The sequence below is a fragment of the Scatophagus argus genome, chromosome 7, assembly GCF_020382885.2.
Source record: "Scatophagus argus isolate fScaArg1 chromosome 7, fScaArg1.pri, whole genome shotgun sequence".
Taxonomy (NCBI): Eukaryota; Metazoa; Chordata; class Actinopteri; family Scatophagidae; genus Scatophagus; species Scatophagus argus.
In genome coordinates this window covers 1379184-1406286 of record NC_058499.1, presented here as the reverse complement: position 1 = coordinate 1406286, position 27103 = coordinate 1379184, and the positions used below count along the sequence as shown (strand labels likewise).

General features: G+C 49.2%; 1 protein-coding gene across 1 annotated transcript; it reads right to left on the bottom strand.

The window, feature by feature from the left end:
- Window positions 1-41: 41 nt before the first annotated feature.
- Window positions 42-26758, bottom strand: LOC124061338 (receptor-type tyrosine-protein phosphatase beta-like). Its single transcript, XM_046393046.1, has 34 exons — window positions 26290-26758; window positions 24119-24520; window positions 21939-23437; window positions 17725-18001; window positions 15565-15876; window positions 14926-15189; window positions 13669-13932; window positions 13284-13559; window positions 12902-13168; window positions 12260-12526; window positions 10720-10983; window positions 10345-10608; window positions 9994-10257; window positions 9607-9870; window positions 9088-9357; window positions 8641-8904; window positions 8025-8291; window positions 7560-7850; window positions 7161-7439; window positions 6902-7051; window positions 6417-6696; window positions 6082-6194; window positions 5702-5807; window positions 5314-5391; window positions 5168-5185; window positions 5002-5083; window positions 3919-4009; window positions 3749-3825; window positions 3523-3657; window positions 3212-3334; window positions 2935-3098; window positions 2586-2721; window positions 2062-2182; window positions 42-1975 (listed from the first exon to the last, which is right to left on the bottom strand). Exons 1-34 carry the CDS (start codon window positions 26339-26341, stop codon window positions 1953-1955), a joined length of 8004 nt encoding a protein of 2667 aa, XP_046249002.1. The 5' UTR covers window positions 26342-26758; the 3' UTR covers window positions 42-1952.
- Window positions 26759-27103: the final 345 nt, after the last annotated feature.

Below are 27103 nucleotides of genomic sequence, written 5' to 3'. Positions count from 1 at the left end.
CTCCCAGCGGAGTCATAATGAATGACTAACAGAAAGTCATCTGAAAATACATAATTACTTGTTTAATTCAAACACCCACAAATATGCGTCATCACATGCCCCAAACACGGTCTAATTTACACGAAGCCAAAGAGTAAAGCGTTACACAGCGACATAAATCTGTTTGTCACGAAGCATTCCTTCACGTTTACGGTCATGTTGGAGCAGGTAAGCATCGATAATGGATGAATAATCAGACATTTCTACACGTTTAATTAACTGCTGTCACGTGCACTACGTTCTTACACAATAAAGCACAGTTAATGTTGAGGTAAAAAAAGAAAAAAAAACATAATGCGCTTTTAAAATGATATATTACATGTATTTATTAATAAAAATAGATTTAACTTTCACCGATTCAAGGAGCTGCTGCCATGGCTGTACAATACTACAACATTAATGCACTTTGGTGAACGTTAAAGACCCTGAAAACATACTGTTACTGTGAGTGGCGGAGTTCTGTATGAACATTTTTAATTATTACAAGACTTTCTTGTCTGAGCTGTTTTTCTGGGAGCTCTGAGGACGGCTGTGTCACCCTGTGCCGTCAGACAGACAGGATCAAAAAAGCTCACTTTAAAACTCCACGCTCCACACTTCAGCTGGGACTTTTGCTTTTGTAAAGCGTCCTGATTATTTCCTGTTACAGAAATATAGTCCAGATCAAGTTTTCAGGGGCTTTAGTGTGCTCAGTGAAAACATTATGAGCTGGATGGATTACGAGGGAAGGGCCCTGTGGACAGACCGAGAAGAGATCCTGCTCTGCTCTTACTCACATTTGTCTTTACAATAGAGTAACGTTTTGCACATTGATTTTCAAAATCAAATTTTTGTTCTCATCACTTTGTTTTGCGAGTCTGCGTTCACGACAAAAACAGGAAGCAAAGGATTTTTTTTGTCTCTCGGGTTTCATAAAGTAAATTTCACTTTTAAGTTCCCCTATTTAGCACATATAATTAGAGAAAAAACAGTAATTTAGAAAGGAGTAAAATAAAGCTGTAAGCACATGTAAGTGCCTGATACTTAGTGACAGTGATAGTACACCCCAAAATCAAAATACTTGTCTTGAATGTGGCAGAACGAGATGACACTTCACTTGTGGTGCTCAAAGCGCCAAAACTCAACAGTGCTTTTTTTCCCAGAAATCACATGACTCAGGATAATCCACAAGTGAAGCGTCTTCTGGGTCCTTCATGTTTGAGAGGAGGCAGACATTTCTGCATCTGATATCTCCAAAACTCTGCAGCTCACACCAACCCAAACCCAAACCCAATGGAGAAACAGCACAGCAGGTGTGAGGAGACACATGCAGTCTTTGATTTTGGGTTGAACTGTCCCTTTAATGTATTTGCTGCTGTGTAAACAGATAATGACTGACAGCTGTAATAATACAGAATCTGTTTTCATAGGAACATTTAAACTGTCCTTACAGATCCGCACTACACTATGAACATGATAAACAGTTTGTTAACTGTTTATATCCTGGTTCTAAATGCTAAAGAAGGTTTCATAAAGATGTTCTGGCTCCTCGGGGCCCCTGACTCCTCGGGGCCTATTCAGTAATCCATCCATTCATTCTGAATCACCACAGACTCATTGTCATCATCCTCTGAACGCACAGAAAACTGGAATTCTTCATCATCATCATCATCAGTTCAGAGAAGCATTCTGTGTCACTGTAATGTGCAAATACTCTCAGACATACATACTAATACAACACATAATTTAAGAAGAAATATTAAATATGTACAAAGACACATATATGGTGAAGTATATGTACATTAATCCTGTATATTCCATAAATAATCCCAAAGTTTTCTTTGTGTGTAAATATTTGATGTTTAAACTATAAACACTGGTAGAAAAATAGAATTGCCGTGTTTCCCTGTAGTGCTCAGTGGTCTGTACAATCTTTAACGTCTGGTGCACAGCGTCTCTGTGGAGGAAGGATCAATACGTTCGATTATCGGCTACGTCTCGCGTCTCCAGGTGAGCTGCAAGTGCAGGTGCACGATCACTCACCTCTCTGGGAGGTGTAGTTCACATTTTCATAGATGGGACAGAGGAGGCTCTCCTGCTCGCTGCGAAGCTTCCTGGCTCTCAAAACATCACGAACACACTGATGGAGGTACGCATACTGACACTGAGGAGGGAGGAGGAACTACGTCACATCAACACTGAGGAGGGAGGAGGAACTACGTCACATCAACACTGAGGAGGGAGGAGGAACTACGTCACATCAACACTGAGGAGGGAGGAGGAACTACGTCACATCAACACTGAGGAGGGAGGAGGAGCTACGTCACATCAACACTGAGGAGGGAGGAGGAGCTACGTCACATCAACACTGAGGAGGGAGGAGGAACTACGTCACATCAACACTGAGGAGGGAGGAGGAGCTACGTCACATCAACACTGAGGAGGGAGGAGGAACTACGTCACATCAACACTGAGGAGGGAGGAGGAACTACATCACATCAACACTGAGGAGGGAGGAGGAACTACATCACATCAACACTGAGGAGGAGGAGGAACTACGTCATTACCTCAGTCTGCACCATGTGTGATCGGTGGAGTCGCAGGTCGAAGACGGAGCCGTAGATATCCACCGTGTCCTTGGTGTCCAGCTGCTGCAGCACTCGATCCAGAACGATGAAGGTCCCTGTACGACCGACACCAGCACTGACACACACACACACACACACACACACCAAACTGCAGTTAAGAACAACTGAATTTAAAGGAGATACGAATAATAACAAAGACTTTGTGTCAAGAGACCTCAGATCAGATCTGTGAGGGGGAGAACTACTGGATTTTCTCTGGAAGAAGTAATTTGCCGACTATAAAAAGTGTCTTCAGAGTTAAGTTAGTTTGTAGATTCTTGTCGTGTACCTGCAGTGGACCACGGCGGGTCCAGATCCAGGACTTCTGTTGACGTAGTCCCGAACGGTCCGGACGAACTGGATGAGGGACTGGGTGGTCTCTGGGACTCCGTGATCCGGCCAGACTGTGTAGTGAAACTGACGAACCAGCCGAGTGAAGCTCAACTGCTCCTCCTGACACACGGGAGGGAAACGTGGCAGGAAGTCAGAAGCGAACCAGGAGTGCGAAGTCAAACAATAAGCAGCGTGTGATAATCCAGTAACGAGTGGATTCCTTTGTGACGTACGCTGCAGATGTTGAACTCTCGTATGGTCCACTCAGGCAGAACAGACTCGGACAACATCTGGACGATCAGGTCTCCGTAGTACAGAGGATCCTGATCAAAGGGCCAGTAGTGGTCGCACTTCACCTGCACACAGGACACACGTCTGTAACATCTGAACACCTGGGAAACATCAACACAACAACGACGACCGCAGCTTTGTATTTGTGAAACTACAAACGCTCACCTGCTCCAGTCTGAGAAAAGAACTTTGGAGATGGATTGGCAGCATGTCCTCCTGAAGCTGCACGTTATGCGATGTGTTACGTACTCACCCTGCCTTTCTCCACACACTGCGTGACCATCACGATGTTGTGCACGTTCTGCTCCCACACCATCTTCCAGAAGTCATCTTTGGTCCCCGGCAGCGGACCCTGTGTGGCGATGTACTCCCGACGGAAATTATTTCCCTGAAAACAGCACACGGACTTCAGCATCCTCATCCGCATTTCATCACAACACGTTCAGTCTCTACAGGCCGAGCCCTGATGCTCGTCTTACAGGGATGTAGCTGGCGTTGATGTAGTCGGAGCACGGATCGTCGTCCACGTAGGACAGCTTCACCCTGGTCGAGTCGTCTGAACGCACAAACCAGATTCAGTAAGACACAGGAAGACTCGTGAACAGGTGAGTCCGTGTCCACCTTAACACGTGTGTTCTGCGTCACTCACATGGCAGGATGTTGTTGTATCGGTTCTTGCCGCGGTTCTCTGGCAGCAGAGCCGAGTCCAGAGGCTGATTACGGCCGACGTCCTTCAAGTCCTGACAGGAGGAGGAAAACAGATGTTCTCCTTAGCAGCAGTTTGAATGGAACCTCACACACACACACACACACACACACACAGACGGGGGATGTTGCGGTCTGATCACACCACAGGAGTCCGCTAACCCACCCTGGACACCTCAGGCCTTTTGATGAGCAGTCTGAACACCTTCAGTTGAAAAAACTTCACCTCAGAGTGAAAAGCATCTGATGTGCGTTTTTATGTCATTGTCCAATCAGATGGACTGAGAGGCGGGCCTTCTGAGGTTCTGCTGGGAATCAGCAACACAGAGCAGAAACTGGAGATCCTTGACTTTACCAACCGCGATCTGAACAAGAACCAGCAGCCAAACTGGTGCAGCACATTCGCTTAAAGTGTCTGGCTGTGCAGAATCAGAATCAGAATTCTTTGTGAAATGAAAAAACAACACTCCTTTTAACAACTGTGCAAAAATACAATTGACATGTGCAGTGCAGGTTCTTCAACAACAGAAAGTGTAGAAATAGAAATGTTATTTTCTTCATTTATATAAACGAATATCATCTAATTATAATAAAAACAGGATGATCAAATTTTCCATAATAATGTTATTGCACCAAAAACAAACCCAGTTATCAACTGGCTCTTTCTAAAAACATAACATTAAAATAATTTCTAGTGTCAACAATGAAGTTTTAAACTCACTAAAAGAGTTTCCATGTTTACTACAAACACTTCTGTCCTTTTCTGTCTTACTTTTGCGTGAACCCAACATGCAGAGGAGGTGGTGGGCTTTTTGAGCCCTGAGTGGTGTCTGCAGGCTTCCTCACAGGCTGCACAGACGGAGCACTTTGTGCTGCTGCTGCAGTGCTGAGAGCACACGGCAACTCGTGTTGATAAGCTGTTGTGTTGTTGTGTTACGGGCGGCCGTTTAAGCAGCCAGTCGGAGGGAGGAGTGAGTGTGTGTTGGTGTGTGTGCTCGACTGGCTTCTGCGTGAAGCGCTAACTGACCTCGTACTCCTCGGACAGCAGGTAGTTGGAGTCGGCCTGCAGTTTGTTGAAGTGACTCTCAAAGTTCAGGATCTTGATGGGACTGGAGAGCACAAACAAAACGTGTGAACGAAGCACAAGGTGCTGAACGCAAACAGTGTGATGGATAAGATGGCCGATTTCTCACCTTGAGATGCGACGGTGCCTGAGAAACACAAGGACACACACACATGTTGGTGAGAAAAACCATCGTCAGTGAACACAAACAAACACATCGCAGCAGCAGCGGTAGTAGTACTAGTAGTACTAGTAGTAGTGGAAGTAGTGTCTTACCCTCTGACCCCCTGGTGAGCTCCCAGTGTCGGTCTCTCTCTCCTCATACTCATCCTGACTGTCACTCGCTCCTCGACACTGAAACACAGCACAGTGATTACCTGTTGCTGCTGCAGGTGAGGGGGACGGCACTGCTGCCAGCTCACCTGAAGAACAATCAGCCGTCCAATCACAGCCTGGAGGGTGGGGCCACAGCAGGCCTGAGTGATGGCAGCGTGACAGACAGGCTAAGACATGTGATTCTTATACACAGTCACACAGGCCCCGCCTCCACACTCTGATTGGACAACTGATTGCTCTTCACTCACTGTGACTGTCCCAGCTGAAGGACAGCGTGGACTGAGCTCGGATCAGCACACCCCAGAGGCTTCAGTCTGCACATACTCACACTTTGCGAGCCTTTTGTCTGCAGATGAGCAGAGCTGTGACTCCCACCATGACCACGATGAGGAACATGCCGGCGCTGATGCCTTCGATCACACCGCTCAGAGGCTCTGCGACACACACACACACACACACACGTCAGTCTCCTGAGGCAAAAACCAAACTCACATCCGTTTGGACTCATTATGTTAATGTTTTAACACTGCAGACTCTTATACCTGCTCTACAAGATTAAACATAATGATAGTAAGTGTAATAATGATAACATAAGATCCCCTCGTCTTCTTTATTGTCACATCATTTCTTCATTTCTCTTCCTTCATCCTCCAACTCAAAGCATGTTTGTCTGGATGTTTTGTGCCTGAGCTGAAGCTGACCGCTCACCTGCCTCGGTGACCACAGGTAGCGACAGGTAAGTGTCAGTGAACAGAGGAGAGCTGACACTGAAGTCGTTCTTCTCTTCGTCAAACAGCTGGGTGAAAGCTCGGACGCTGAGCCTGCAGACAGAAACGCAGGGCGCACGGAGCTTTACTTCACCTCAGCGTCACTGAAGTCGTGTTTCATCGAATGCTCTCAGCCAGTGTGATGTTAGCGCAGGTATACGAGAAGAAAGCAGCGATGGTTAACGGTCATAACATGTGTTTATTATGGGATGTTCTGCTGCAAAGACACCTCCGTCACGCTGAAGGAGCTGGTTTCTGTAGTAACGGCTGCAGTACCTGTAGGCAGTACTTGGCTTCAGTGGTCCGTCACAGAATGGGTTCAGGTCTCTGCTGCCGGTCTCTGGATCCTGGTCCAAGTGTCTGTGTTCGCAGGAACCTCCCAGTGAGGCCATCCCAGTCCCCAAACTCACCTCGAAGCTGTGCGAGCTGCTGTCGGGCCCCTCAGCACAGTGACTGGGGAAGTAACTGGTCTGGTAGGATTTAACGGAGCTGTTGGATTTATAGTCCAGGTAGGAGGGCAGAGGGTCCCGCTGCTCTGGCTGCGCGTCATCGACACCTTCACAAATTAACCACAGAGGAGAGACACTGTGTCACAGCAGAGGTGAAAGGTCAACGAGACACTCGCTGTTTCTTCTGCTATTAAATCTCCTTGACCAGCAGCTCACTCATTAATTAATCAGAAGTATTTGGGTGTGGGTGACATGATGGATACATACAGTATATGTGAGTACAAGTACGTGAAGGAACATTGACCTCCTCACCTTCAGACTCAGTCACCACCACAGTGAAGAACCTGATGGCTCCGTTGACGTCGCTGAACCAGCTGCAGTTAAACTTGAAGGACACGGAGGACTTGGTGACCACGGCGGACCTGTCACTAACTCGGGTATTAAGAGGAGGGACTGGAGGACCTGGAGGAGTCATGTCAACATGTTTTTACAAATCAGATCTGATTAATTATTTAGTCAACAAACATGACAAGCATCCTGAAGCAGTCGTTTCTCAACATGGCAACCTTACGGTCGATCATGGTGACCACGCTGTCCTGAGCCTCGTCGCTGGTTGTCCCATCCGAGATGACCTTCACGGAGACGGTGTAGCGTTTGTGGGGCTCAAGCTGGGTGATGAGGTAGGCCGTGGAGTCCCGGCCAGTGCGTCTGGAATAGACCAGGACCCGGGAGTCCTGGTGGAGACATTCGATGGTGTAGGAGTCATAGTCGGCCTCCGGGGGCCCCCAGGAGCAGGAGATGGAGGTGGAGCTCTGTGGACGACAGTGGAGGCTGTGGACTCGCTCCGGCTCTGCAGAGAGACAAAAGAATAGTAACATAATATTAGTATACACATACTGAGTATTTGAATATATTTTTGCACATTTTAAAGTTTGCGAGTCCCTCTGTCTTGAAGAGTGCTGCCACCTACTGGTTCGAATGCTGTTGTGAATGGCTGTGCTGTAGGTGGGTGTGGCCCCGGGCTCCGTGGCCCCGCTGACCGTGCGCAGGCTGAAGGTGTACAGTCGTCCTGGGAACAGCCCTCTCAGGATGCGGCTGCCGGAGGTGCGGCTGTGGTACGGGTTGATGACGGACAGGCGGTCTCGAGGGGTCCACTGCAGGTCGAAGTCATCGTAGTCGGAGTTGATGGGGCCGCTCCAGGTGATCTCCACGGAGGTATTGGTGACTCCCCCAAACAGGAAGGAGGTCGCCGGTCTGGGAGCTGAGGAGGGGAGGGACGATGTTGTTGGAAAAGGTTTTCACTTGGATGTTTCATATTCTCCGCACAGGTTACGAAGAAACAAGACAAATTTTCTCTGTGTGCCTTGTGTGAGCCGTCTGAGTGATGAACTCATGGCTAACTCTAATGATAATAAACGACGTGAGAGGGCCTCACCGGTCCGGCCCAGCGTGTTGGCTCTGTTGCTCAGCTCTCCGCTCAGGCTCAGCACCTCGGCTCGGTACAGTCGACCCGGCACCAGGTCTGAGAAGACGAACTCGGTGACCTCTGAACCCAGCTGCGTCTTGGCCTGCTGAGAGCCGTTGGGGTTGTGGAGAGTCAGCAGGTACCCGCTCAGATCACCTGCACCCCGATCCCAGTTCACCCGTAGAGAGTCAGACTGGTTTCCAGAATGAGCCTTCAGAGAGACCACAGCTGCTGGGACTAAAGACCAGACGCAAGACAAAGGTTTTCATCAGAGCTTCTTTACAAAGCTCTAAGTCCAGACTGTGTAAATAACAACTGTGAACGTCACACTGAAAGTCAGCTTTTAATAATAATTTAGTATTTAATCAGTTTGTTCTGTTGTTATCAGTAAAGGAACGTGTCAGACAGCAGCAGCTGACTTCCTGAGTGAAGAAACTGAACACGTTTACAGTGAAGGTGTTTGTGTTGATGAAGGTGTGATTCATTCACACTATGAACATTTCATGGACTCTAAGTATCATACAGACTTTAAGGAAAAACAGGTTCCCTTTAACCTCTCAGGGTTACCTCTCAGAGCCCAGCTCACCTGTCCTGGCCCAGATGGACGATTGGTTGCTCTGCTGCCCACTGTGGGTCACCACCACCATCCTGTATGGAGCTCCAGGCCTGAGACCCTGGAAGGAGCACTGCAGACTGCTGGACTGGCCTTGTTGTTTCTCCTGCAGCGAGTTGTCACTTTTGTACAAGAAGATCTCATAAAGCTCAAAGTCTCCCTCTGGTGGAGACCAGTGGAAAGACAGACTGGTGGTGGTGTTGACTTTAATGGACAGATCAGTGACGGCTGCAGGACCTGACAGGAAGAGGAAGGAGGGACGGACAGTTTCAACAGTCACTCTGGATAATGTGGCTGCTGTGTTTTTCCTCAAAAGAGAAAACTAACTTAAACAATTTTAAACAATTCTGACTGACTCAGAAACTGTTTTCTCAAAATATTACAACATGATTTTGCAAAGTTATACACAGGAAGTCTTACGTGTCCGAGCCTCAGCACTGACGCCCAGGCTGTGGACCCCCCCGCTGGTGGTTTGGACCAGGACTCGGTACTTCTTACCCGGGGTGAGGCTATCGAATCTGCACCTCGTGTGTCCGGAGGGCTGAGAGGAGTTCGTCACCAGTCCACCTCTGTCGTCCAGAAGCTGCAGGACGTACCCGTCTGACACGCCCAGAGCTTCCTGCCAGCTCACCTGCAGGCTGCAGGTGGAGTGTAGGTCCTCCACCTGGAGCCCCGTCACTGCTGAGGGCACTGAACACAGGCAGAACTCACTTCAGTTTTGTTTCCCAGTTTTGTACCCTGTAGGTACTCAGTATTTACAAAGTACTGAGGAGTGTACTTCATTTCTCAGTGCTCAGCTGTTTCTCCACTCCTACATTTAACGAAGCAGATTCTTTATGATAAAGGGTCAACATATCGTCTCCTCTACCAGTGTGAGTACTACCATCTGACCTGTTTATCACATTGTATACAGTATATTTCACAGTAGTACTTGCTGACCCGTGCGTCCGCTGGCCGTGTTGTTGTTGAGCAGCTCTCCGCTGACGGACTGAACCGTCACGCTGTACATCTGCCCGGGCTGCAGCGAGCCGAACGTCACCTCGTTGTGGTGTTTGAGGACGGGCCGGACGTCCAGCTGTCGGCTCTCTCTGAACAGAAACACCGAGTAGGAGTCCACGTCGCCCTGACCGGGAGTCCAGCTCACCTTCAGGCTGCTGCTGTCTCCGCTGTTTGTGACGTGGATGTTCTTCACCTTACTGGGAACTGAGGAGGGAAGAAACCACAGCAGCTGAAGTTTAAACGTACGTGACTAAAGAGCTCTTCATAGCGAATGGCTCTTTATTCCAGTGTGGATCGGCTGGTTCGGCTGGTTTTGAACCCTCTAACCTGTTCGGCCCTCGATGAACTGGGCCCTCTGGTTGGGGCCGCTGAAGGTGGACACCAGAATCTTGTAGAGCCGTCCAGGTGTGAGCGAGGACAGGACGCACTCCCCCACGCCGCTGCCCAGCGTGATCGGAGGAAACACCTTCATGTCGTTGAAGAGCAGCTGCACCTCATAGTGATCCACATCACCGGGAGCGGCCGACCACGTCACCCGCAGGTCCTCAGTACCCCGACCAGCCAGGGCCAGGGACCGGACCGCCGCCGGGACTGCAGGACAGACAGGACAGGAGCTGATGTTAGTCTGTTGAGATGGCTCAATGCCAACACATGTCAGAGGGGTCAGAGGTCACTCACAGGTCCTGCCGTGGGTGGAGGCACTGGTTTCGTATTTCCCGCTCCAGGTGCTGACCAGCACTGTGTAGAGTCTGCCGGGCACCAGGCTGGTAAACACGCACTCGTTCTGCGTCTTCAGAACCGTCTTGTTCTGCAGGAACATGTTGTTGTGCTTGATGAACACCTGGTAGAAGTCAAAGTCTCCGGCGGCGTGACGCCAGTACACCTTCAGGTAGTCGTCCCGAGCAGCGTGATTCGCTGTCGGGTTCTGCACCTTGGACGGCTCTGAGAGAGAAAAGAGCTCAGGTTACACCTTTGTGTGAAGTTCTGAGCTCCTCATGAAGCTCATGTGATATGAACGAAAGCTCCAGCAGGCTGTTTTGTTAAGGTGCTTACGTGTCCTCTCCTGGACGAAGGTGTGGTTCTGATGTTTGCCGCTGCGGGAGCTGATGGAGATGTTGTAGAGACGTCCGGACACGAGAGAGTTGAAGACACACTCTGGACTGGATTTGGAAACGGAGACGGTGTGAAGCGTCTTGTCGCGGTCGCTCAGAGTCACCAGGTAGCTGTCCACGTCACCTGGAGCCGGACGCCATGACACGCTGAGGAAGTCCATCCGACCGTTGTTACTGACCGTTACCTCCCCCACCGCAGCCGGGACTGAGGGGGGAGACAAGAGGGGGAGGTTAGAGAGTGACGAGGTCTCACTCCACTTTACTGTTCAGGTGTTGTTCTGCACCAGCAGTCAGACTCGGAGCTGCAAATGAGGAGGATTTCACAGCTCCAGCTTCAGGTTAGCAGTGCCAGGCCAAAGGTTTCCTGTGAAGCAGCTGATGAGTCAGGTTGAGTTTTTACTTTCTTACTTATTGACTTCCTGTTCTCCATAACGCTGGGTAATGTAACTTTAAAGGATTTAGAGAAAACCTTACGAATGTTAGCCTACTTTAAATTTAAATATTTACTGTTTGAAGTGAATGTCTTGCTAAGGGACGAGTCCGTCTCTGAAATCTTGTGAGATTTGAGTTGTTGTCGAGGCTGAATGTTTAACTGACTTCAACAAGCCAGATGAGGAAAGAACTGCTCTGGTGAGATTTCAGAGTGAGACTTCTCCCCGAGCGAGACTTAGTTTCTGGTTAAACAAAAGGGGGTTTCCTCTTTAACAGAAAGGTCTCTCCACACCAGGTTTAAAAACTCCGGAATGCTCCTTTAACTGGACGGCTTAAACTCCACACATTTTACTCCATTAGCTGCTTTGATGTTCGTCCTTGGTGGTTCTGTGAAAATATTTTCCAGCAGCAGTTAAGTGTTTGTGTTGTAATTTAACAATGAAGCTTACACACACACACACACACACACACACACACACACACACACACATACACACACACACACACACTTCCTCCTCCTGACAGGAAGTGTCTGACAGACAGATCTTCGCAGGTTGTTGTTGTTGTCGACACTTCCTGAAAATTCCTGACAAATTCCTGGTTTTTACTAATATCCTGCACACACACACACACACACACACACACACACACACACACTCAGAGGCTCGTGTGTGTTTTACCTCATCTGCTTGTCTCAGATCAGCCCTTACAGGCGGACTGAACACACTCTGCTGTTGTGTTGTATGTGATTAAAGAAGACGTTCGAGCTGTCAGGTCTGCACGCGTGTTTAACCTGCGTGTGGTCAGAAGGTGAAACTCGTCTTCCTGCTGCTGTGTGACGACCACAGGTGTTTTATCACCTGCACACAACTGACCAGACAGCAACTGACACAATGGCAGGAAGTAACTAAGTACATTTACTCAAGTACTGTACTTCAATCACTTTCAGAAAAACTTCCACTTGTGTTCTGGTGTCAGTTCTGTCTGTATGTGATGTTTACGTATGTACCCTCCCCAGCTGTTCCCAGACCAGTTCCCCTCAGTCTTACCGGTGCGTCCTTCTTCCAGAGTCTGTCTGGAGGTCTGTCCAGCTCTGACAGTGGTCAACACCACCTTGTAGAGAGCTCCGGGTCTCAGAGCGGGGAAGCTGATGCTGGTGGTGTCGGCCTCCACGCTCTGGTTCTTGATGACGCTGCTGTCGTGGACCAGCAGGACACGGTAAGAGTCCAGCTCTCCGGGGGCCCGTTCCCACTGCGCCTGCAGGCTGTCGGTGGTGCCGCCATTAGAGACCTGCAGCCTGGTGACCTGAGCCGGAGCTGTCGGAGACCATCACAGACACACAGAGAGGTCAGAAACTTCGTCCATCTTTGTTTTGTGGTGTGAGAGAGTTGGTTTGTAGCTGCTGCTGGAGTCGTGCTGAAAATCGATTCACAATGTGGTTCAGCTGACTCCGTATGAGGAGTTTAGCTCCTGTCTGTCCTACTTCCTGTCTGGGGGTCACCAGATCGGTGACCTGGTTGGGGTTTAGAGGAATAGATACCACATTACACCTTTAAACGATATGAACCTTAACTGACTGAGTTTATGTTGTTTCTTAGTGTGTATCGTCACTCCGCCCACATGTAACCACGTCGTCTTTCATCCCACCTTTAAAAGAACAAACAGCAGCAGTTTAAGTGAATATGACTCACTGGTCCGTGCGATCACGGAGGCGGAGCTGCTCAGGTTGCCGCTGTTGGTTGTCACGGTGCAGGTGTACAGGCGTCCAGGTGTGAGGGCGTTAAAGGTGTACTCTCTGATGTCCCAGGTAAGGATCTTCCGAGCCACGACGGTGGCGGGGTCCTCCTGCCTGAGGACCACAGTGAAGTCATCCCATTCACCGACTGGTCGATTCCACTGGACCCTCAGACTGGTTTCATCTGTGTGACGGACGACCAGCTGCTGCACGGGACGAGGGGCTTTGGGGGGGGGGGGATGAGGACGCAAAATAATATATAATATCAGTGCATGAACGACAACACAAACTGCACCGAAGCAGAAGTTAAATGGCAAAAGCTGTAAATGTTAACTAACCCAGTCGTCCATAGCAGCGCGCCGTGTTACCCAGAATGCCACTGTGAACCGTGACCTCGGCCTCGTAAAGTCGTCCTGGCACCAGACTGAGGCTGAGGCCAGAGAACGTCTGCTGTGTGCTCAGTTTGCTGACGGTCTGGTTCACCAGGACCACTGAGTCGTTCCTCAGCAGGATACTGTAGTTCTCCCACTGGCCTCTGGGGGGCGACCAGCTGACCTTCAGCGTCCTGCCGTCACTGAGAGGCAACATGGAGAGAGCGGACACCCGCTCAGGGACTGAAAGACGTGGAACAATCATTAGAAGGAGTGGGAGGATGAAGCTGTCAGTCAGTGTGAAGCCGTCATGTCTCAAAGTCTGAAACACGTCCCGCTGAAGAACACGTACCTGTCCTCCCACTGGTCCTGCTCTCTGAGCTCTGTCCTCCAGCTGTGGTCCTGACACTCAGCTGGTAGCTGAGACCGGGGCTCAGACCTTCAAACAGCACCCGGGTGATGTTGGGAGGAAGGTGTCGCTCCTGGGGGGTCGACCCCAGAGCAGACAGGGTCACCAAGTAGGCGTCCACCCCCCCTCCAGGGGACACCCAGGAGGCCTGCAGGCTGTCGGAGCTGCCGTTGTTGTCCAGCGTCAGATCTGAGACGGCTGCTGGGACTGCAGAGGGAGGACGAACACACACACCGTGAACACACTCTCACTGACTTCCTCACTCCTCTGCTCTGCATCGCACGGAGAACGAAAAAGATTTTATTGTTTGTATTTCCTGTTGTGACTGTGAAGAAAATTCATCCAAAACACGCAGACAAAGAGATTCCTTCACTGCTTCTACATTTTGGTGAAAGTTGTGCAGCGATGGCACATATGACTGATTTGTGATGAATTATCAAACCTTTAAAGTTTAGACAGTTGAAGAAGATGAAGATGAAGAAGAGGACAGAAACACAAGAGGGACCAACAGCAGAGCCGCCTGGCCCTTAAAAATCCATAAAAATCTGCATTATCAGGTATGAACAGAGAGGTTTTGGGTGGAGGAGGAGGTGGAGGCGACCAGCTGTAGTCACAGGAAGGGTGGGAGGAGTAAAGCTTAAAATATCCTGGAAACAACAGCAGAGTGTGAAGCTGCTGCTGGAAAGTCAAACAAAAAGCCACAAAGTGACTCAGCTGATGAGAAACCATCAGATCTGAAATCAGTCAACAAGGTCATTCAGTGCAGGCCTTCAAAATAAAAGCACGCAGCTCTGGTTCTCAGATGTTTCACTGAAAACTGATCCATACAACTTACAAAAGAACCTGGAAAGTCCTGAAAAGTTTCCTAAAGAGTTTCCTGGTTTTCGCTTTGCTTCTCTGCACAGCAGAAACAGCTGGAGCTGCAGATCGCTCGTCGTCGTTACAGTTACCGTCCGCGGCGTGGACGGCCTCAACAGACGTATCACATCACAGCTGCACTGAGTGTTTTCAGAGGCAGGCGAAACACTGACATCACTTTAAAAGGCTGACGTGGAGACGTCGTGTCCACCTGATGAAGCTCAGGGTCCTCTGCAGAGTCACAGCCAGAGGACGTTTCTGTCTCTCATGGATGTGAGTGACTTTGCATCTTTGCATGTTACATGTCACAGCCAGCAGCAGAGAACATCCCATAATATCTACCTGTCACAGCCTGTTCGGAGGCGGAGCTCTGCAGCCCCACAGCTTCCGTTACCACGGTGACGGTGTACAGGGTCCCGGGCTGCAGGCCGTCCAGCTGAGTGGAGGTCACGTTGTTTGGCAGCGTGATGTTCTTCAGCAGAACCCCGTCCTGATCCGTCAGCAGAACCCTGAATCGCTCAGCTCTGCCGGGACCCACCTGCCAGGACACGCCGAGGCTGCGTGAGGACGAGGGCGCCACCTGGAGGCCACGGACAGACGAAGGAGCTGGACAAGGGTCACAAGAAGCAGGTGACACAAAAGGTGAGCAGCAGTTTTCAACTGGTCCATGACAGACAACAAGAGACCAGAAACCACAAAAACTGCATCCTGTTTTAAACATACAGGATCAACTTTGTCCTTGTAGTGACGGGAAGAAGTTTACGTCTTTATTTAAGATGTCCCATGAGCCTTTGAAAGTAAAAAATGTAAACTGAAATGGGAAAAAAACAACAGATTGACCCTTTAAACAGCATTGAAATCTTTTCAACACGTTTGGCTCCTCCTCACACCTCAGCAGGACATCGATCACTTTTCAAATGACTTCTTTCTGATTTTGATTTAAATATTTGTACACCTTTCATGTCACAGCGTCCGGCTCACCTGTCGCTGCCCACTTGTGGACAGGTGCAGCGCTCTTGTTCCCGGCTGTAGCCACCACACTGACGGCGTACGCCGTGCCAGGGACCAGGGAGCTGAAACCGGACCGGGGGGCTGCGGAGCCCATGATTCTGGTACTGCGGGTGGATCCGGAGCTGGTGTCCTCCAGAGTCACATCGTACCAGTCCACATGACCAGCAGAGCGAGACCAGGACACCCGCAGACCTGAAGAGCCGCTGTGAGACACAGACTGGCTTTTATACTGGACCTGAGCCTGGTCCAGCTCGACGTCCAGAACAGCCGGACCCACCGGGTCTGAGACAGGTGAGAAGAGGGAGCAGTATTACTATGCAGTACTATGAGTATTCTGAGCTCTAAAGCTTCATGATACTGAAATTTATTGACAGAAAACATTCATTTTTTACGAGTCAATCACACGTCAAGATTTAGTTTAGATTTGGTTTTCTCCATCTAAAACTTTGAAAACAAACAAACAACCAAAGAGTCCTCAGACAGACTGACTACTGTCTGACATTTTAAACATGTCATTTCAAACCAGGGCTGAAAGTATTACAAGATCAGTGTGTTCTGTCAGTTAACACACACACATTTTGGAGATGAAAGCTGTGCTGCAGCTGCTCCTGTCCGGCTTCCTGTCCACTTCACCTGAACTCACGGACGACTCAGCCTTTTGGAGCACGTCTGTCCAGCTTTTGCCTTCCAGATTCTTGCGGTTGCTCGTCTGGATTATGTAAAACTCCGCCTGCGAGTGTATCCTGTGTTTGTGCCGCAGCGGCGATGGAGAAGATCGATAACATTGTTTCAGCTGTTTAAGGAACGAAACGTTTTCGTGGAGCTGGTGTGAGTCCAGACAGGAAACACACAAAACACAGGGAGGGGCAGGACGAGGAGAACAACCTGCCCCCCCAGCACGAAAGATACGACTCAGTCCTGAACTCTGGCCTGTTCCCATTAATGGTTTCCTCCCGGAGGAGATTTGACCACTTCCTGTTGGCAGCTCAGTGACACTCCAAGCACAAAATGTGTGACTGAAACCTCCAGAAGACCTGCAGACACATCAGGGTCGCAGCCCACAGACCAGAGCCACACCTCGTACCTTTCTGAAAGCCATCTTACTTTACTTTGTGGGGGCAGCCGTGGCCCGTGGAGGATGGAGAAGAACATTTGAGTGTGGTGGAGTGATTAGCTGGGGCTGATGTGCCCTTGAGCAAGGCACTTAAGCCCCAATTTGCTCCCCGGGCGCCTGACATGGCAGCCCACGGCTCCTGTGTGTTTCGCTGCATGTAATCTGCTGTGTGTTGCATGTGTGTTCAACCAAGGCTGGGTCCAATGCAGAAGAATCAGGCTCAGTGTGTGTACGTAAAAATATACTGCCAATAAAGCTGATTCTTCTTCTTCTTCTTCTTCTTCTTCTTCTTCTTCTTCTTCTTCTTCTTCTTCGTTAGTCAGCAGTTTGTGTCATATCACATTCAGCCATCTGATGAAACAGCGTGCGGATTCACAGGACGCGTTTCACAAATCTGTTCAAAGCCTGTCGTTAATATGAAGTGATGTCTACGATCACAATGCAAACTGCTCTGAAGTCCAGCAGAGAAGAAACAAAGTGAAACGTCTCTCTAATCTTTGTGTCCTCCTGCATCCGCTGCTGCAGAAACAATGTGAGGAGGGAAGTGGCTCAGGGGGGCTTGGGGGGGTTCTGGAAACAAACACTTCAGATGAGATGAAGACCATTGTGAGAGAGCTCAGTGATGGCCAAGTGTTCCACATCAGGACGTTCTGACCAGGCTGTGCACTCCATGATGTGCAGGGACTTTCTGGACCTGAATCGAGGACAGAAGGTTTCACACAGCATGCAGTACCTTTACTGTCCTCTCTTACCACATCAGTCCTCACACGTGTCCAATCGACCGGGCGACAACTACAGGCAGACGGACAAACCTGAGCGTTGTCCTCTCACAGCCCAGAATCCACTTTAAACCTCTTGTTGCTGTGGGGCTGATTTTGTCTTGTCTTTGTCTTGGTGTTTGGGAACACGATGTGAGACACGTACGAAAACTCTGGTCGTGAAGCCTCACGTTACTCTGAAATGTGTCAGTTTTGGTGCAGTAAGGATGAGCTCATGTGTTCACAGGTTCACCTCACCTGTGCGTACTGATGTGTTGCTCTTCTCGCCATCCTTCCTGGAAACCACCGTCAAGCGGTACAAAGTCCCGGGCTGCAGGGCCGCAGCGTGACAGATGAAGGTGTTCCCAGACTCTCCATCGGGGGCACAGGCAGAACCAGACCAGGACTCCGCATCAGTCAACAGGCTGAAGTTGCAGGACAGACCGGCGGTGGTGAACTTCACTACGGCAGAGTCTGAGCTGGAGCTGATTTCCGTGAAGTGTGCAGAGCAGCGGGAAGCCTCAGTGGACTGCACCTGAAACAGGAAGTGACATCACGACAGGTGGGCTGAGTCATCTGCAGAACACTCAGCTACTGTACTTCTGAGCTCCTACTTCATACTACAGTTCACAGCGAAACACTGTGTTTTTTACTCCAGTACATGTATTTGACATATTCTGTCACAAAATACACTCAACAAGTCAAAATAAAGCTTTATTGATCCCCGAGGGCAAATTCACAGCACACACTCGTACTTCAAGTATATTTGGATGAAAATACTTTTGTACCGAAGCGACCCATTAAATGCAAAAGCTTTACTTTTTCTCAGGTATAAAATCAGAGTATCCTGTTGGCAGGCAGAAGGGATTTGAGTTACAGAGCAGATTTGGGGATTTGCTGCTGTGATTCGCTTTTTAACTCAGCAGCAACACAGAAGTCCGGTTCACCTTTTAACTGAATAACTAATGAAGGCGCCAGCTGTGTCAGTCGTGCGTAAAGTTACGCATAAAAAACTGGAGATTACGCTGCTGCGTACATCTGCGTTTGTTAAGAATTACACAATTTTTATATATTTTGCATAACATACAACATACACAGGCCTGTCACGTGTTTCCTTGGTTTGAGAGAGAGAGAGTTGAGTGGCTCTCAGCCGTACACTTTAATTGCCGGGTGTTTTGTTGGCAGCGCGTCTGCCTGTCGGATCATTACATTATTTTCTGTAGGCATTTTCTCCATCATCTTGCGCCGATTATCAGACTAAAATGCCTTGATGGAGTCTCTGAAGTGTAAAAAGCAGACACAGAGGCGTGAACTCACCTCGTTTACTCTCCAAAACAAAGCGAGTATCACACACGCTGTGGCGCATCTGAACATCGCGGCCTCTGATTTAAATCCGTCCGTTCAATCAGCAGCAAACAGACGGAGCACATCCCCACATGAGCTGACATACCGGGGATGGACGGTCAGAAAAATGTCCTCGCGCTGCTCTGATTGTCCGCACGCGCCGCGGTTTGCCACGGCGTGCGTAAAAGTGTCTCTGACGCGTTCCAGATCAGACTCCGTCCTCATCTACGTCTTCATCCTCATCCTCACCTCCAGCAGCATCACCGCAGCCGACGGAGTCTGATTCGAGGTCGGCTGTTGTCTTATATCAGCTTGTTTATGGCGCATCCTCCCGCAGACCGGAGACTTTTCTTGGTTTCTTCCTCACACTCGCTCGTCACTTTTATCTCACAGTGTGGAACCCATCGATCTTCAAACTTTCACTGCTGTGTGACCAGAGGCAGACGGACTCCGTGCAGACCGACACCCCACCCTGCTTTCCTTCCTGACTTTCTCTGACGACCTTTAGCATCAAACTGAGCTCCATCAATCAGGGCAGAACCATCTATTGTTATAGTTGAAGGAGAGTTATCCAATCAGGAAGCAGCCTCAGATGCGGCCCAGAAACGGCCTCTAATAATAGAAAAGTTCACGTTTGGAGAAAGAAGTTCATGAAAGAAGAGCAGCTTCTTAGCTGATATTTTCTGTTGGTGTGAGGGATCAGTGAGAACACAGTGAAACCTCAGCCTTCAGACCCGCAGGGGGGACAGGTGAAGGTCTGCTGCCTTGCTGCTGGACACTGACGGGACAAAAAGCTGCTGTTGTGGAATTTACACTTTCTCCCACACAGGGCCCCTCCCACAGAACTGTGGGCCCGGGGAAGCCCCAGTGACGGGGCCCTGCTCGGATCTGCTTCAGCCTGGCAGGGAGCAGCTGTCTGAGACTGAGAGAAATTCATCTTTGGACTTCATAGCAAACTCGTTTGCTTTGTTTGTTCTCTGAGGCTGACAGCACTGACAGCACTGACAGCACTGACTGGACTGACAGCACCGACAGGACTGACAGCACTGACAGCACTGACTGGACTGACAGCACTGACAGCACTGACAGCACTGACTGGACTGACTGGACTGACAGCACCGACAGCACTGACAGCACTGACAGCACTGACTGGACTGACAGCACCGACAGCACTGACAGCACTGACAGCACTGACTGGACTGACTGGACTGACAGCACCGACAGGACTGACAGCACTGACAGCACTGACTGGACTGACAGCACTGACAGCACTGACAGGACTGACTGGACTGACTGGACTGACTGAACTTCTTTCACTCATTTTTACAGAACATCATATGTTAGACTGCATCCTGTTGACAGATACTTGTCTGTCCATCCACCTGTCGGTCTGTCTGCCTCTCCGTCTGTCTGTCTGTGTCCTTGCCTGTGATTGGTCCAGCCCTGGCCTCCCTCTCCTGTCCTCTGACTGAACATGTCTCAGTCCTGCAACAGGACGTTTTGCAGCTGCATCACATCACATATGTTTTACTTTCTTTTTGAATCTTTTCTTTTGGCTGCTACATCAGCTCCACTAAACATAGAAACACTGACATGCAAATGAACTGCTTGGCCGGTCTCGTTTTTCTGAGCCATACAGTCGCCATACAGTCACCATAGAGTCACCATACTGTCACCATCTGTCCATGTGAAGTCTGGGTGGTGTTAATAACTACGACCAGTGAACTGAGACAGGCTGTCAGTCATGCAAACTCCTCTTCACCAAACGCATCAGTGAGACTCTGCAGCGTAACCAGACTGAGAGTCTGCAGCTCACAGCAGGAGTCCCACAGGACTCAGTTCTCAGACCCACCCTGCAGTGTACCAATGATTCATTGGAATCATGTCATGTATGCAGATGCACGTCATGCACACGACGCAGACAAAAGTATTGGGACAGACCTCTTTATGATTGAATTCAGGTGTGTTGTGGGCCTGTTCCCCAGGGTTTGGACTCGGCCCCTGACTTCCAGTGAAGGGAAATCTTAATGCTTCAGCACACCAAGACATTTTGGACAATGCTATGCTTCCAACTTTGTGGCAACAGTTTGTTGAAGGCCCTTTTCTATTCCAGCATGACTGTGCCCCAGTGCACAAAGCAAAGCTCCATAAAGACATGGTTGGATGAGTTTGGTGTGGAAGAACTTGACTGGCCCACACAGAGCCCTGACCTCAACCCCATCCAACACCTTTGGGATGAACTGGAACGGAGATTGTGAGCCAGGCCTTTTGGTCCAACATCAGTGTGTGACCTCACAAATGCTCTACTGCATGAATGGGCACAAATTCCCACAGAAACACTCCAACATGTTGTGGAAAGCCTTCACAGAAGAGTGGAAGCTGTTAGAGCTGCAAAGCTGTCTGTGTGTTTACAATGAGACGTCATTAAAGTCCCTGTTGGTGTGATGGGCAGATGTCCCAATACTTTTGTCTATATAGCGTACTTCGCGTGTCTGTTGGAACTATTTCATCACTTTCCAGCACTTTCAGTCCACATTAGACGTTTCCCTGCAGAACTGCTAGATGTTATGTTTTATTGCTTCACTTCTTCCACAACAGTCAGGCCTCCTCTGATGAAACGTTACGCTGCGACTGACATTTTGGTCAGGAAGCTGATAAAATCTCACTACTGTCATGTTCTTGAGAAACCAAACACATTAAAGGAACAGTTCACCCAAAATCAAAACACAGAATCTAATCCTCAGATAGGAGTAGGGACTATTTTCTTTCTACCAAACTGCATGTCTATGAGTATAGATGTGAGATATAAGATAAGATAAGATGAACTTTATTGATCCCACAGTGGGGACAGTCACTTGTCGTGGCAGCTCACAAGAACAGAAAAGAGTGCAAAAAGCAAAAAGTGAGCAAAAACAGTTTCAATGGAACTGCTCACAACAAGGTCTGAGGATTGTCCTCAGTAAGCGGGTCATTGCTGTTGAGCGTCTCAGATGTATTTCTTTGGCACTTTGAGCACCTGTGTGTCGGTCAGACATACCGACTCTAACGTTTTGCTCATCCAGAGCACCTGAAGGGATTTGAAATAGCAGCTAATAGAGACACAAGAAAAAAGCAAAGGGAAAACTTACGGGTGTCGTAGTAATCAGTCCTGAAGTTGTGGTTTGAAGCGTAGTTGTAGTTGTGGGAGGAGCTGTGGTTGTTCTGGCAGTGGGTGTAGCTGCAGGCGTTGTTGTACTAGTTGGAGCGGTTTTGATGGTTGTTGTCATGGGTGTGGTTGGAGTAGTGGAGGTTGGGATGACTTTGGTGGTCATGGTTGCAGTTTCTGTGGATGTAGTTGTGGTTGTGGTGGATGTAGCCGAGGTTGGAGGCTTGGTAGTGGGTTTGGTTGTAGCTGTAGGTGTCTGTGTAGGTGCGACTGTTGGAGATGAGTTGGTGACCCCGTCTGTGGACATCAGTCCTGCTGTCTGAGACGTCGCACCTTCAGTCGTGGTGCTGGCTGAGACTTTTGGATGAACTGCTGGTGTTGGTGTTGGTGTTGAGGTGTCTGTGGGTGAAGCCTGGGAAGATGTCGGCAGGACCTGAGGGGTTGACGGTGGGTCTGCCTCCATGACCGATGGAGACGTCATATCTGCTGTCGAAGGTACATGAGCAGTCGTAGAAGGAGGTGTAGTTATGGTGAGCTCAGTCTGATTGTGGTGCTCGGCTGAATGTGTCATGTATGTTGTGTGATAGTTTGACTCGGTGTCAGAAACAGCAGAAAAACCAACAGTCACCTGAGAGGTGACCTCAGGCGTGACCTCTGTGACCTCAGAGGTGGCCTGAGAGGCGGCCTGAGAGGCGGCCTGAGAGGCAGCCTGAGAGGTGGCCTCAGAGGCGGCCTCAGAGATGGCCTGAGAGGCGGCCTGAGAGGTGGCCTCAGAGATGGCCTCAGAGATGGCGTCAGAGGCGGCCTGAGAGGCAGCCTGAGAGGTGGCCTCAGAGATGGCGTCAGAGGCGGCCTGAGAGGCAGCCTGAGAGGTGGCCTCAGAGATGGCCTCAGAGGCGGCCTGAGAGGCGGCCTGAGAGGCGGCCTGAGAGGTGGCCTGAGGGTCAGATGTGTCACTCTTGTTCTTCTCTGAGGAAACTGTAGAGGAAACCAGAGTCACAGCTGCACTTTCAGTCGACTCATTGCCAGTCGAGAAGAATGACGCAGTGGAAAGTTCTTGGTGTACTGCTGTTGTCTTGGCATCAGTCCCGAGCTGAGGGATATTTCTAGCTGATGAACTCTCTGAAACACCTGTGAGCTGGTCAGTCATGAGCACAGCCGGACTCGAGGAGGTAATGTGGCCTCCGTCTAAAGCTGACATCTCTGTGGCTGAAGTTGAAACATCAGGATTGAAGTCTGTAGTTTCGGACCTCCTGGTTCGAGGTTTGGTGCCGTCGCTCGTGTATGCTGAGGCTCCGTTAGTGATGGAGCTGTGGATCTCTGAGGTGGTGACCCGCCTGCTGGTTCGATGGGTTTTTACTGTGTTGGATAACTGTTGGTTAGCGACAGTCATGGCAGGACCTCTGAGGGTGTAGACGGTGCCGAAGAGTCCCACAGGTTTATGTGTGGATGAATAAAAGATGGCGGAGACACGAGTCGTGTCTGAAAAATAAGGAGAACATGACTTCAGTGATACGACAACAGAACAAACACATGTAAAGAGGAACTAAACCCCCGCGTTAACTCGACCGCCAGCCCCTCACAAATTCAAAGAATGCATCTGAAGCCTGACACATGACACCTCCAGCGATCCTCTGCACTGTTTTAACAGGGTAAGCAGAGCTGCTAAACATCAGCCTGTCACCACTCGACACTGAAACATCAGTGACTCCTCTGAGATGGCGGCTGAGACTCGGACAGGAAGCAGTCTGCTGACGTTTTTCCTCCCTGACTGAGTGAACTAACAGACACCAGCAACAATGTGAGGAGGGAAGTCAGTATCAGGAGAGTCATCCTCTGACATGCACGCACTCCACCTCTCGTTAGCACAGTTCCTGTCGAGAGGGGCTGACGATGTAGAGGCTAATGTCGCCATGGTGACCATCCTCTGAATGTACACAGGCCTGTTTCTGATCCTGGCCCCGCCCACGAGTTCCCCCTCGGCCCGTGATGACCTCGCAGATTTATGTCATCTTTTCTCAGCTCGAGGAAAAGAGTAGAAATATAATGGATCAAACTTCAGAAAAGCGTCGACTTGTCAACAGTTTCACAGGCGTCCCTGCTATCGCGGTGGTTTATGGGAAAAGCTGGTGGTCACACCCTAACGATTCTGTTTCCTCTCACCTGTTTCTGGACAAAGTGACGTCAGCAGCCAATTCCCTCCTGAGTCCACATCGTACTTCCTCCACTCCGAGGTCTGCATGTTTCCTCCAACCGCCGCCCGTGTTCCCTGTTTCTTCAGGTACATGTTCGTCTCAGCCAATCCCAACGCTCCGTTCCTGTTGTAGCAGCTCCACGCCGGCGCCTCGCTGCAGGCTCTGAGTTTGGCGAGGCGGGTGTGGTCCGGCATGTACGGGCTGGGATCGGCCCAGAGACACCTGGAGGTCTCGGTGTGGATTAACTTGGCTCCGCCCAGCCACGCCCACTGCTGGGCCGGGTTGGTGACATCACAGGGACCCAGGATGACGAGTTGATTCCTGGTTAACAGACACAACCTCTTCGGGGTCAACATGATGAGGAAACCGGCTGTAGAGACAAAAGCGTTGCGTTATTAAATCAACATGAGCTCAAGAGGTGGACAAGTCGAACGGCAGCGACTTTCCACCAACGCGGGCCTGAGTTTTGGGTGAACTGTTCCTTTAACAGCCTTTGTGAGGGAGTTTGAGGTTTGCTCACAAACACAACACACCAACTCATCTTCTCTTCCTGCTTTTAGCCTTCCTTTGTCTCCCTGCAGGACCAACAACAAACCTGTGGATCATTCACACTCACCTTCAGACTTTGTACGTCAAAACTTTGAATCCACAGCGTTTGAGGACGTCACGTTCACATGAATAACATAAAATCTAATCAGCTAATAAATGATGATGCATTTCTGTGCATTAAAATACTCAGCAGTGAATAAAGAAACGAGCTCCATTTGAACACACAGTAAGTCATAACACGTAACAGGAAACGCACATTGGATGAATGATTTCACTTCTGGTACTTCAAGTCTGCCTTGATGCTCATACTTTTGTGCTTAGGGTAATCTTTGAATGCGACTGAGTACTTCTGCACTGTGGTATTACTACAGTTGCTCAGGTACTTCTGTCGCCACGGCCTTTCACTGGATTCGAGCATAACCTCAGTCGGACGAGTCGTTTAACGAGTATTAAAACATCGTGCGTTTGCGTTCGTCAGCGTGTGCCGCTCAGAGAAGGTTGTGAGTACCCGTTTGGTGTACAGAGTACTCAGATACTGTACTGCTAACAAGGCTGGAACAGTGGGGTGAAGTTATTTAGCGTTTACTGTCGTGTTTACTTTAATAAATTTACTTTCTGCACAAACTCATCAGGTCAACACTTTGCTGCTACTGCGTTTGTACTTCATGTACTCATTTAGCAGGTACAACGTGGAATTTAAGCTTGTACATTTACTTAAATATACACAAGTGGTACTTGTACTCCAGTATTTCCATTTTCTGGTTTTCTTATACTTCTACCCTATGATTCAGAGCCAAATACTGTACTTTATACTCACCTGGTTTATTCAAAAACTTCAGTTACTGTACAGCCTTCGTTTAATGATACAAAATAAAACAAACGAATGTAAACTGATGTAATATTACAGCTGAAAATAAAACTTTATTGACAAACTGTCTAAAGCAGTTAAACTGTCTCACCAGCTCCAGATGAGGTGATGAACACATGAATCGATCATTATAACGATGTGCTACGCAGTATTCTGAAACATAGTGAGTACTTTCACTTTTGGTACTTTAAGTATATTTTGATGCAAATATTTACACCAACATTTTCTACACAGTGAAGTACAAGATCTGAGTACTTCTTTCACCTCTGACATTTACTTAAATACAAAGTACTTGAACTGAGTATTAAATTTTCAGCTACTTTATGCCTCCACCACCACACGTCAGAGACAAATCTTGTACTTTTACTCCATCAGCTCGTGTCCAGTGAAAACCCTGAGTGTCCTGATGTCTGATGAGCTGAAGGATGAAGATTCTCCTCCTCCGTCAGCTAAATGAACTCTTTAAATCTCTTTGAATCCACCAACAGATCAGCTGCAACACACTGACGCAGTATTTCCCTCATACAAAGTATTTGTACTGCAACCGAACGCGTCTCAATGAATTTGGGTCACGAAACTTTTTTGGAGTCACTTTGAGGACGTTTGCTTCCACGCAAACAAACTGAACGTGTTAGACTGAGTCCACGCATCAGGATTAAACACACCATCATCACCATCATCATCATCATCATCATCATCTTCATCATCACTGTAGTACTTACACACACAGCTGAAGCTCACAAGAGTAAAGAAAAGCAGAGTCAGGGCGTCCATGTTTCTGTGCTGCTGCCTTTCGTGCGTCCTCCAGCCTCAGATGAGCAGAACAGAAGAGCTGAAGGGAAGTGAGTGTTTGTGGGGAGGAAAAAGTCAGCGAGCAGCGCTTCCTTCTATTCAATTGTTGTGGAGCTTTCAGAGTGAAGGAGTCCTCGGTGCTGTCGGAAATACCAGAGTACATCCCACAAGTTTGGCTGATCGCACGAGGAGGAGGAGCAGGAGGAGCAGGAGGAGCAGGAGGAGGAGGTGCAAACAGCGCTGATACTTCACGTGGAGATGAACATGAAAATCACAAAGCTTATGAAGCAGCAGTAAGAATACACATTCAGAGAAAAGACGACCTCGTGGGTTTTAACTGAGTTTCCTGTCAGAAGAAAACACGCACTCAGTGACACACAGCCAAGACAAAGACAGAACTGTTTATTTTCCTGAGGTCAGTCTGAAAGCACAAAAAGCTCTCAGTGGTCACCTGCAGATCACCTGCAGAGCTCAGTGATCACCTGCAGAGCTCAGTGGTCACCTGCAGATCACCTGCAGATCACCTGCAGAGCTCAGTGATCACCTGCAGATCACCTGCAAAGCTCAGTGATCACCTGCAGAGCTCAGTGGTCACCTGCAGATCACCTGCAGATCACCTGCAGAGCTCAGTGATCACCTGCAGAGCTCAGTGGTCACCTGCAGAGCTCAGTGATCACCTGCAAAGCTCAGTGATCACCTGCAAAGCTCAGTGATCACCTGCAGAGCTCAGTGATCACCTGCAGA

What these genes read in the sequence shown, in the direction of transcription:
- LOC124061338 (XM_046393046.1), bottom strand. Translation starts at nt 26,341, where the DNA reads ATGGACGCCCTGACTCTGCTTTTCTTTACTCTTGTGAGCTTCAGCTGT. An exon ending in CAACACATCAGTACGCACAG is followed by an intron (nt 15,877 to 17,724) that starts GTGAGGTGAACC and finishes CACCTGTCTCAG; the next exon opens with ACCCGGTGGGTCCGGCTGTT. An exon ending in AAGCCAAGTACTGCCTACAG is followed by an intron (nt 6,195 to 6,416) that starts GTACTGCAGCCG and finishes TTCTGTCTGCAG; the next exon opens with GCTCAGCGTCCGAGCTTTCA.